The following is a 12,671-nucleotide window of genomic DNA, read 5'->3' as shown; positions in this document are numbered from 1 at the left end:
CCACTCTATCATGTCTAAAACAAAGGAATTCTGGAACATTGACCTTCCAGCCTTCCCTTCCTGCAGCCAAGTCTCACTAATGGCTAGTGTCATAACTCCACGTGCTGATCGATGACCTGAGTTCATCAGCCTTTCCGCAACATTACTTCAATGGAATATATGCAGCACAGTACATTAATCCCACCGACTTTGTATGCAGGTTTAACAACAATATTCTCATCAACCATTCCACACGCTGTCCTGGTGTTCTGATTCCCATCCCCCTCTAGTTCTAGCTTAGTTCCTCTACTTTAAACCCCACCACTGTGCAGCACTAACAAACCTTCCTGCTAGGTTATTAGTCCCCCTGTAGTTCAACTGCAAAGTGCCCCAATTTCCCTGGAAGAGAGCCTAATGATCCAAAAATCTGAAGTTCTCCCTCTTACAGCATTCAAAGTTCAAAATAAGTTTTATTATCAGAGTACATACATGTCACCACATACAACCCTGGGATTCTTTTTCTGCAGGCTTACTCAGCAAATCTATAGAACAGTAACTGTAAACAGGATCAACAGACAACAAACTGTACAAATACAAATATAAATAAATAGCAGTAAATAACAAGAGCGTGAAATAACAAGATAAAAGAGTCCTTAACTGAGCGTAGTTATCCCCTTTTGTTTGAGAACCTCTACTAATCTCCGGGATAGAGGATTCCAACGAATTCTCTCCCTGACAGAATAAAACCACCTTGACCTCAGTTGGACACATCATCCTGTTGGTTTGAAACTGTGACCCAATCACTCTCAGTTCCTCAGCCGACAAAAAGCATCTCTTCCTTAGTGACAGAGTCAGGCCCCGTCAAACTGTGTCTGTTTCAGTGAAGTAATCTCTCATTCTTTCTATAAAAATATTTTCCAACAAAATGAAGAGGCTTTCCTGTGTTCTTTGGCTAATGTTTAGCTGGCTTTTTTTTTGTGGCTGAGTTCTGCTAAAATTGGTTGCTTTATTTCCCAAAGTAACAGTGAATCACAGGAAGCTCTCTGTACATGAACCACTTTGAGAGGTCCCAGGCGTACAGTGTCTAATGAGATAAAGACATCAACCAGCAGAGAGGACATAGATTTGTAGAACATTTCCACCCTCTCCTCCGTAGACTCAAAATTCGAAGTATATATTTGTCACCATATACAGCCCTGAGAATCTATAGAATAGTAACAAGTACAGAATCAATGAATGACTGACAAACGAGGGCTTTCAATCTGAGTGCAGAAGACAACTAACTGAGAAACGCAAAAAGAAACAATAATATAAATAAATAAGCAATAAATATCGAGGACACGAGATGAGGAGACCTTGAAAGTGAGTCCATAGGTTACGGGAACAGCTCAGTGATGGGGAGAGCAAAATTAAGTGAAGTTATAAACAAGGGAAAATCTTCAGATACTGGAAAAATCAAAGTAACGCACACAAAATGCTGGAGGAACTCAGCAGGCCAGACAGATCTATGGAAAAGAGTAAACATCGGATGTTTTGGGCCGAGATCCTCTTTCAGGACTGAGTGAAGTTATCCCCTTCAGTTCAAGAGCCTGTTGGCTGACAGATAGTAACTTTTCCTAAATCTGGTGGTGGTGAAACCTAAAGCTCCTGTACCACCTTCTTAAACACAAAATAATCTGCAGATGCTGTGATCAAAGCAATGCTTTCAATACACTGGATGAACTCAGCAGGTCAGGCAGCATCAGTTAGAAACGATGAGTTGACTTTTCGGGCCGGAACCCTTCGTCAGGACTGAAGAATGAAAGATGGGGAAGGATTTGAAGAATACTTGTAGCTTCAGTTGAAAAACCAGTAATTTGAAAGACAAAGGGGTGGGGGAGGGGAAGCATTGACATCATAGCCCTGAAAACAATGGGTGGTAGAAGAAGGAGGCGGAACCATGAGGGAGCTGGGGGAGGGGGTAGAGTGAAATAGGGATAGAGGAAGTGAGGGGGAAGGAATTACCGGAAGTTGGAGAATTCTATGTTCATACCAAGGGGCTGGAGACTACCTAGACGGTATATGAGGTGTTGCTCCTCCAACCTGAGTTTAGCCTCACCATGCTGCTTTCCTGAGACAGCGTATCATGTAGATGTGCTCACTGGCTGGGAGGGCATTACCCATGATGGACTGAGTCATATCTACTACATTTATAGGATTTTCATTTCAAGGGCATTGGTGTTCTCAGACCAAGCTGTGATGCAGTCATTCAATACACTCTCCATTACACATCAATAGAAGTCTGTCAAAGTTCTGCCTATAATTGCTGTCTTTGTAAAGCAGCCAACATAATCAAAGACCATACCCAGCCTGGACTTTCTCTCTTTCTCCCCCTCCCACAGGGCAGAAGATATAAAAGCACAAACAACCACGCTCAGGAGCAGCTTCTACCTCACCCTTATAAGGCTTTATTGGAACTGGAATTGGTACTTTATTGACATATTTACTATGATATAGTTGAGTGGCGGGGTGGAGGTACATCTCTACCAAAGCAGGTGTAAGGTGCTCCTTCCCTCTACTAGCCTGCAGGTCACCCTTGGGGAAGGTGTAGCACCTGCTTAGCCCCCGATCAGGGTCATGTGAAGCCATGGGAGCAGGTGGTGGATGGTCGTATGAGCAGCTGGTGCAGATCACAATCCTGGTTATGCGACCACTGGCGCCAGGCAGACAATCTCTGAAGAGTATTGATAATGTCTGGGGTCACCCGTCTTGTAAAGACACTGCCCAGAAGAACAAAATGGCAAACTACTTCTACAGAAAGACCATGATCGCCCATGTCATACAACACAGCACATAATCAACGAACGAATGAGCCAGGTACAGTGAAAAGTTTGTCTTGTGTACTGTTCATACAGATCAAATCATCAGACAGTACTTTGAGGTAGAACAAGGTAAAACAATAACAATGCCAAATAAACTGTTACAACTATTGAGAAAGTGCAGTGTAAGTAAAAAATGAAGTGCAAGATCACAACAAGTTAGATTGTGAAGTCAAGAGTCCATTTTTTCGTCTTACTCAATAGGCTTTTAACAGCAGCGTAGAAGCTGTCCTTGAGCCTGGTAGTACGTGCTTTCAGGTCTTTGTATCTTCTGCCCAATGGGAGAAGGAAGAAAAGAGAACGTTCGGGGTGGTGGGGTCTATGATTATCCTGGCTGCTTAACTGAGGCAGCGAGCAGCAAAGAGAGACCATGGGGGGGGGGGGGGGGGAAGGCTGGCTTCTGAGATGTGCTGAGTTATGTTCACAACTCGCTGTAATTTCGTTTGGCAGTTACCAAACCAATCTGTGATGCACTTCTATAAATACAAACGATTTTCTGCAGCTTCAGGAAATCCAGAGTAACACACACAAAATGCTGGAGGAGCTCAACAGGTCAGGCAGCGTCTATGGAGAGAAATAAACAGTCGACGTTTCGGGCCATAAAGATACAGTATTGAAGGTGGCAAGCTGCCACCCTGAAGAAGAATTAGGGGATAGGTGATAAATGCCGGCCTTGCCAATAATGTCCACGCACCATAAAATTAACAACATAGTATTGCAGTGCAAGACATTTACAAGTTGTAAACGTGATTGATAGATGGAAAGATTACCTGGAAGGACAAAGTTCCATTACAAAGGAAAAGATTAGCACTTTAAACAACTCCAACTCGCATTTTAACTCATCTCCATATTGGTAAGGTTTCTTGACACACTTTATCCTAACTGTGCAGAATCGTTCTCATTACCGAATGAAGAAACACTGATAAGGAGAAACTGCATGCAGAGGGAACAACATTTCACTGGAGCGATGCACGGCCACGGAGGACAGCCCAATTGCTCCTGTCACTATGTCCTAACACTGGAGAGACTGAATCCCACCACCCCTCCCCCCGAACACTTCCACTCTGTTACTCACGTTGCTCCGTATCACATGTTCCCACTCTCACAAACCTTTTCAACAAACTTCACATGAAGTGCACATCAGACAGAAGCTGAAGATGTCATCCTTGCCAGGTGAAGAAACTGGTGTTGACAGGAACGCGTGTAACCAGCAGTTGGAAAGAGGAGGGGGAGGTGTTGAAAGTCGAAGCAATCAGCACCTCAAAGCAATGTTGGTCACCTTCATCTCATTGTCAGTACTTTCTAAATAACTGCGAAGCTCTTTTGATCTTGTTGACAAGTTTGTGCAGAATGAAGATTATTCACCCATTTTACTCATCACCACTACCATCCTCATCAGGAACGAGTACTGAGGAAGGGTCTCAGCCAAAAACATTGATGGTTTATTCCTCTCCATAGACGCTGCCTGACCTGCTGAGCTCCTCCAGCATTTTGAGTGCGCTATGCAGATTACTTGTTACTCCAGATTTCGGCATCTGCAGCCTTGTACTCCATCATCAGCCACCCCTGTCCAGGACATCCTCAGGCAAGTGTGCTGGCCCAACCACCTTCGGCTGTTTCATCAATGAACTTTCATTCTTCATAAACCAGAAGAGGGGCTATATCACTGTGGCAGCAAAACATTGATCCAAAATCAAAACTAGGCAATTGTCACCAGCCTGCGATCCCAAATGGAGCTGTTATACTTGGATGACCTGCCCACAGCTCCACTAATTGCTCCAAAGGCTCGAGTTCCTTACTTTGATCTTGCATTAGCAATGACCAAACATACAATTAAGCATTATTCAGTGGTCAGCAAAGATATGGCCTCCGTGGTCTCAAGCTACACACTGCTCCGAAATAAGCATGAATATGTAACTTACTCCTTTTGCTTTTACCACACCCCCACTGGTGTGACTAGTTACCATCATCCATATAATAAATGCCAAACACAGAATACATATCTCCGACAATGTCAATGATTGCACAATGTTCAACCCAGTTCACAATTGCTCAGGAAACAACACCGTCCATGCAGTCCAAGACCTAAACATTTCAATATGACCTGATATTGGGAGAGTAACAAAGGCATCTAAAGATGTGACAGCAACCAAGATACAACTCTATCCTGGAGTCAAAAGACCAAAAGCAAAATAGATCCAACATGCAAGTATGTATAAACAGGAGTTCGTTGGGGCCAGATACTCTGCAGCAAAATGATTCACTTCTAACACCGCATCCTTCGTCATCTACAAAGCTCACATCAAAATGCGATATCATGTTCTCCGCTTGCCTGAACATAAAGCTTCAATGATCCAGGATGAAACTGCCTCAAACTTCCATTCCTTCCACCACTGGCATCCAGCACTGACCGTGCACCTTACGTACAAAATGCACTGCAATCACTCACCCAAGCAACTGCAGCAGCATCTCCCAAATGACCTTTGTAACTGAGGACAAGGGTGGCACCTCCTGCAGAATCCCATCCATATGTCACTCCACCCGGACACAAATACATTGCCGTCCTCCATCGTCAACTGTGACTGTGATGTCCTCTAGATTCATTCGTCTGCTTTCAGCCCGCTACCATCGAAATCTTTCAACTCAGCAACAGCACCGTGGAAGCTTCCGACTTTACCCAGAAGGATGCAGTGATTCAAGTTGCATCACATCAAGGACAATTCGGGGATAGGTGATAAATGCCTGCCTTGCCAATAATGTCCACACACCTTGAAGTGAACAAGTACGATCACACTACAATGAGATTTTGCAGTGCTAGATCATTTGACATTTGCAAATATGATTGATAGATGAAATAAGAAATAATTATCTGGAAGGACAGAGTTTTAGTACAAAGGAAGAGGTCAGCACTTTAAACAATACAAAGTATTATTCAACATATTTCAGTTGATCTCGATATCGGTGAGTTTTACCTGACACATTTAATCCTAACCACACAGAATCCATTCTCATTATCCGAATGAAGAAACACTAACAAGGAGAAGGCTATGTGCTGAGGGAACAAATCTCATTGGACCCAAGCACAACCACAGTGGACATTTCAACTGCTCCTGCCTCTCTGTCCTGAATCAATCACAGTTCTGCACCCTCCCAGAAACTGTGAAGAAATTCCAAACCAAATCCCACTGCCCCCCCCCAGTATGTTCTACTTCCATTGCTCACACCACTCTGTATTAAAATATTCACATGCTCCTGGTCTCACATTATTGTGCAGTTTTAACAAACATCACATGAAGTGCACATCTTACAGAAGCTGGAGATGTCATCCTTACTGGGTGAACCAGATGGTGTTCACAGGAACGTGAGTAACCAGGAAGTGGAAAGAGGAGAAGGAGGTGTTGAAAGTCGAAGTAGTTAGCAGCTCAAAGTAAGATTGTTCACCAACTCATTGTCAGCACCTTCTAAATCATTCCAGTGCTCCTTTCATTTTGTTTATATGTTCGTGCAGAATGGATGGGCCTTGGGCACTGTCTGTGTGGAGTTTGCACATTCTCCCAGTTACTGCGTGGTTTCCCCCAGGTGCTCCGTTTCCCCCCATATGTCAAAATAGAAATGGACCTTCAGCTCAACTTGTGATGCCCACGTACACAAGATACATTTGCCTGCTTCAGCCTGTACCCATCTAAACCTTCCCTATCGATGCGCCTGCCCAAATGTTTTTCACATGTTTTTATTTTACTTGTCTCTAACATTGGGAAATACCCAGCACCCTCTGAGTGTTTTCAGATCCTTCTCCTCTCTCATTAAACCTAAGCCTTCCAGTTTTACACACAGCACTACACTGGTAAAGAGACCGACTATGTACCCTATGTACACCCTTCATGATTTTATAAACCTCCCAGTGCCTTATGGAGTTTGCACGTTCTCCTAGTTACTATCTGGTTTTCCCCAGGTGCTCCAGTTTTCTTCCACATCCCAAAGACACACAGAGAGCCAAGTTAAGTGTCTGTTGTAAATTACCTCCAGCCATAGAATAGAAATGGATCTTCAGTTCAACTCATTCCTGCTGACTAAGCTGGACACTTACACAAGGTTCAACCCCTTATATTCCACCTGGGTAGCTTCAACCTGATGGCATGAATATCTATTTCTCCTTCCAGTAAACAAATTCCCCCCATCCCATTCCCCACTCTGACTTATACTTCTTCTCATCTGCCTATCGCCTCCCCCTGGGTCCCCTCCTCCTTCCCTTTCTCCTATGGTCATCTAACCTCTCCTATCAGATCTCTTCCTTTCAAGCCTTTTACCTTTCCTACTCACCTGGCTTCACCTAACACCTTCTAATTGGTGCTCCTCCCCCTCCCCCACCTTTTTATTCTGGCTTTTTTCCCCCTTCCTTTCCAGTCCTGAAGAAGGTTCTTGGCCTGAAATATTGACAACTTAGTCTTTTCCATGGGTGCTGCCTGACCTGCTGAGTTCCTCCAGCATTTTGTGTGCGTTGCACAAGATTAATCTGCCTGCTTTTTAGCCCATACCCACCTAAACCTTTCCTTTCCATGCACTTGCTCATCTCTTTCAAATATCGTAAATTTCTTTGCCTTGAACATCTGCATATACTCACCACCCTCTGTTTTCCTTCAAATCTTTCCCCTCTCACTTTAAACCCAACTATCTGGTTTTACACAGCCCTGGTCAAGAGACCCGGACTGACTAACTTGTGTATACTCATCATGATTTTATGAACCTCTAAGGTCAACCTTCAAGTGTCCTAAGCTCCAGAGATAGTAAACCCAACCTATAAATTTTCATGTTATGTCGACAGCCCTCCTTTCTGGTGAACCTCCTTGAATGCTCCCACATCCTGCCTGTAGTGTGTAGGTGGGGGCTTGAACCCGGGAAGTTGGTGAGACGATGGGGAGCATAGAATGGGATACATGTAACTGGGTGCAGACTCAATGGGTCGAAAGGTCTGCTTCAGTGCGGTGAGACCAAGAATCGATTTTATTGCAAGAACGCAGTTTTTATGCTTGGAATTTTCCTTAAGCCTCGCATTTACACTTCTAGGTTGGAAATGCCAAGATGCTCCAAGTTTACCTCTTGTGTGTGTCTTCACAGTGATCAATATCATTCAAAGAAAACAAGACCAGACCATAAGATATGGGAGCAGAATTACGCCATTTGGTCCATGGAGTCTGCTCCACCCTTCCATTATGGCTGATCCATTTTCCCTCTCAGCCCTAATCTCCTGCCTCCTCCACGTATCCCTTCATGCCATGACTAATCAAGAACCTATCAACCTCTGCCTTAAGTATGTCCAATGACTTGGCCTCCACAGTCGCCTGTGGCAATGAACTCCACTGAATCACCACTCTGGTGAAAGAGATTCTTCCTCATCATTCAAACATATGCAGCATTCCAACACATAAGTGAAGCTGATGTGAGCTCCCTGCTCAGGGCCCCTGAACAATATGCACCAATGACCATACCAGAGTGCGTTCTGACTCATTCTTATTAATACAGGTTCTGTTTCAATGCACCTTTCTTTGGGGACTACTTGTGCAACTGTGGCAACTTGTAGACCCTGTGACCCAACATTTCACAATAAATAGTTGCATGAAAATTCCAGACAATACGAATCATAGAAGAACTCTGCTGGATCGGTCTGAATCCTTTCCCAGTCCATCTGGATGAACAGAATTCACCAGACCTTCAGGGTACACAAAACACATTATAATGATGTCACAAGAATGCAACACGCATGGACGCAGCAGCCATTCCAGCTCCAAGTTGAACTTGAAGTACCAGAGATTCAGTCAGTGTAGAGCTGGGCAGGTTCTTCTCTACTGAAGCAAAGCCAGAAGACATTGCCAGTGCTCAGGAGACCAGGCAGCGCGTGAAGAGTGGTGCACCAGTGAGTGTGTCACCTGTACTAATTTCGTGAAAACATTCTTTGTTTTTTTACTTCATCGCTCTATCCAACTGCTAAGCCTGCTCACTCAACCAGGGTGCGGTGTGTATGGGTGCCAGAGGGGTAGCACCTCATGTCATGTCCATTCTGGAGCAGCTCGCTCTCCTGTGGGCCTCACTGCGCACTCAGCTCTCACCTGTGGCTCCAAGTAGCTGTTTGCACGTGACAGCGGCCACAGCCCGGAGCACCGTTTCGACAGGCGGGCAAAACCAGCTGAGAGTGGCAGGCGGCCTCATACCCGGGAGAGGTAGGGACATGCCTGTCCTAGAGTGTGAAGTCAGCTCTGGCGGACTGGGGTGATGAGATCTACAGTGAGATCCAATGGCCAGGAAGGCGGTTCTGCAACGCTTTGTGCAGAACGAAGGGGATGACAAGGCAGAGAACACATCATGGTCATCTACTTCATCCAAGGAAGACCCCAGTTTGTGACACTCATTCGTACCAGTGGACCCAGACTTCTGAGGTCAAGAGAGTGGAACTGCCCCAGTGCGACGTCTTTTCCACTTTACAGACTCTCCCAGTACAGGTTTCCAGTCATCCTCGAACACAACGAACAACCGCCATTATAAAGTACACTTTGATCTCCAACAGACAAATGTTCAATATCCTGACCACCTCAAATTTTGAACCAAATCATTTGTGCTGAAATTTGAAAGCTTTTGTCCATTTGCCTGTGCAAGCCCACACCCTTTGACAATGAGATTCTCGCTTACCTTTTTCAGTTTCCCGCTTTTAGTTCCCACAAAAGCCACAGAGTGATCGCTGTAGACGTAGGAGGCCACCGAGGTCATCCGGTCTCGCTCTTCCGTGAAGACCGTGACGCCTTCCACCAGCACAGTGCCCCCTAGAGGCTGGTTTATATCCAATCCACAAAAGTCATCATCGATAGGGACCGGCTGCGAGAAAGGAAACGGGTCTTGCATCACAATCATTCACTAAATAAATTCATTGCAAACATGTCTTCCTCTGAGAAGCTGGGAGCAAGATGGATTTGGGAATGTACCTCTGTCAAGTGCAAGGTTCAATGTCCTGCAGTGTACTACCACAGAGTGAAACCTCGCACTGGGAACACAGATATTAACTGGGTCTGCTTCAGGTAAACTCCACCTCTCAGAGCAGGGACCCCACTGCCCACAAAGACCAACAGCGCATCAATCAATCTGACCGGCTGCTTTTGCTTTCTGATTGTACTTAAGAGATTGTTGTGTCCTCAGATCATCACAACTGTTCTGTGTATTGCCTGTGGGCAAGGATTGCATGAACGCACGCACACACACACACACACACGCACGCACGCACGCACGCGCGTAACTTGAGTTTAAGTCATTTCACATGAACGTATGAACTTGAAACTACAGCAAAGAGAAAGAGGAACCAATGAAGATTATGTCTGTAGATGCAAGTCCAAAACATCACAAAGGGATCAGGGCATTTGGCACGTTGCCCTTCAGCACCCAGGGTACTGAGTACAGGAGTTGGGACATTACGTTACAGATGTACAAGTCGTTGGTGAAGCCGCAATTGGAGTACCGTGTACAGTTTTGGCCACTCTCTTATAGTGACGATGTGGTTAAACTGGACAAGGTCAGAAAAGATGTACGAGGATGTTGCAAGGACTTGAGGGTCTGAGTGGATCGTTGGTCTCAGGCTTCATTCCCTGGGATGCAGGAGAACAAGGGGTGACCTTACAGAAATGTTGAAAATTATGAGAGACAGAGATAAGGTAGATGGCAACAGTATGCTCCCCAGGGTAGGGGAGCACACAACAATGGGACACACATTTAGGGTCAGAGGGGAAAGTTATGAGAGAGACTTGAAAGGCAACTTTTACCCACACAGAGGATGGTGAGCGTATGCAATGAGCTGCCAGAGGAAGTGGTTGAGGCAGGTACAAAAGTATCATTTAAGAAGCAATTGCATAGGTATATGGAGGAGCGGAACTTAGAGGGTTAAGTCTAGATGGGTGAGCACCGTGGTTGGCATGGATTGGTAGGGATGAAGGACCTTTATCTGTGCTGTAACACTCTATGACTACAATTGTGAATGTTGAACATGATTGGACATGATTCCTTCTTCTTTGGCCCTTTACCTTTCCCACTCACCTGGCTTCACCTGACACCTTCTAGCTATCTTTCCTCTCCTCCCCCACCTGTTTATTCTGGCATCTCCCCCCTTCCTTTCCAGCCCTGTAGAAGGGACTCAGCCTGGAATATCAACTGGTTCTTCATTTCCATCGCTGCTGCCTGGCTTGCTGAGTTCCTCCAGCATTTTGTGTGTGTTGAATATGACTGGACAAGTTTCGAGCACACCTGGACAAATAATCTAAAGAATAAAACTTCATCTCTCTTTGGGATGAGGGTTGTTAAGAATGCATAATTAATATTAAAAACTTGTGTAAATAAATCAAGTGGAAACAAAAGCACAAGAGTTCACTGATATTGTTTGTGGACCTCCTGTTTGTCTGGCCCAGCCCACGTGAGTCACCAGTCAGAGTCAACTCTGACTCTGTCTGAGGGCTGAGAACGCAATGTGGGTAAGAGCAGGTGGCAGCGATGTTCCTGCTGAGTCTGAACGAAACCGTTCTGTCCGCGACATGGCACACAACAGAGGCACCTTAACCCTTTAACGTGAAACTACACTGATCCACTCCATCAGCCGCATCTCCGTAAGGGACGTGATCTCTGGGCTTACGCAGGGACTTTAGTAAATAATGGTTGAACAGGTAGCTTCTAGGCCAATGGTTTCTCCTTAACCTATATCACAAAGGTAGAATATTTGGGATTGCTACCATAACAACCTTTGTGGGATCCTGCTGTGCACAAATTTTCAGACCCTTTTGGGAATCTGAAAAGCAGAAGTAATTCTGGGCACACAGTTTTCTCCAATCTTCTCCTCATTCAATAAGAACACAGTGACCTGCATGTCCACTTCCCCAATGGAATCCAATATCCCTCTATCCACTTAGTTTCCTAAAAAATAACTTTCTCAGCATTGAAAATATTCCATACAAGAGCATAATTTCTTCCCCTGTGAGCTGAAATTCAAAGATTCACAACTGCAAGAAAACTCCTGATCTCTGTCATAAACAGCCATTCATGAACACGACCCACACTTCCTGCAAAGGCAAACCACATGTCCTCCCAGGGCATCACCCCTATGTACCTTCCCTGTCTAATCTCTGAGTCAACTATGTTTCAGTGAAGTGACCTCTCATTCACCTACATCACAAAGCACGTTGGCTGATTAAGTTTATCTTGCTGGACAACTCCCAAACCTGAGGAAACAGCTCCCAGCTTCCTCAGGTCCCACAGGCAATTCTAAAGTAAAACCTACCAAATTTTTTTTGTGAACCACTTTGGACCAGCGCTAATCTCAGAAGATCAGCTACTTGCTTGTGGGATCGCCTTGTTTTTAACTTTAAAGCATCGTTTACTCATCAGTGAGTACTTCGATATCATGTTCCACGTTGGGAGAATGTTCATGTGACGCACTGCGTGGGGGGGAGCGCGACGGCATGCACCCGCCTGGGGGGAGTGTGGCGCGACGCAGTGCCTGGGGGGTACACAACACGATGTACTGCATGGGAGGAATGTGATGTGACATATCGTGAGGAGAACATGACACGACATACCACATGAGGAGAACATGACGCACGAGTACGCGACGTGACCTACCGCGTGAGGAGATCACGATGTACATGAGGACATGACGCGACATACCGTGTGAGGAGATCGCGATGCACGAGGACGTGACGCGACGTACCGTGTGAGGAGATCGCGATGCACATGAGGACGCAATGTGACGTACCGTGTGAAGAGAGCGTGATACAATGTACCCGATGGGGAGAATGTTGACGTGACATAGCG

General features: G+C 45.3%; 1 protein-coding gene across 2 annotated transcripts in view; it reads right to left on the bottom strand.

Moving 5' to 3' along the window:
- LOC134355368 (plexin-A2-like) overlaps positions 1–12,671 on the bottom strand; it is a 560,952-nt gene that overhangs the window by 468,536 nt on the left and 79,745 nt on the right. For both annotated transcript variants that reach the window (XM_063065148.1, XM_063065149.1), the window contains exon 3: positions 9,519–9,701. In XM_063065148.1, coding sequence (XP_062921218.1) covers positions 9,519–9,701 — 183 coding nt within the window. The remainder of the gene's footprint in view (positions 1–9,518; positions 9,702–12,671) is intronic.

Source organism: Mobula hypostoma, chromosome 13, assembly GCF_963921235.1.
Source record: "Mobula hypostoma chromosome 13, sMobHyp1.1, whole genome shotgun sequence".
Taxonomy (NCBI): domain Eukaryota; kingdom Metazoa; phylum Chordata; class Chondrichthyes; order Myliobatiformes; family Myliobatidae; genus Mobula; species Mobula hypostoma.
Note: the sequence above shows the minus strand (reverse complement) of the source record. Positions and strands in the feature narration are given on the sequence as shown.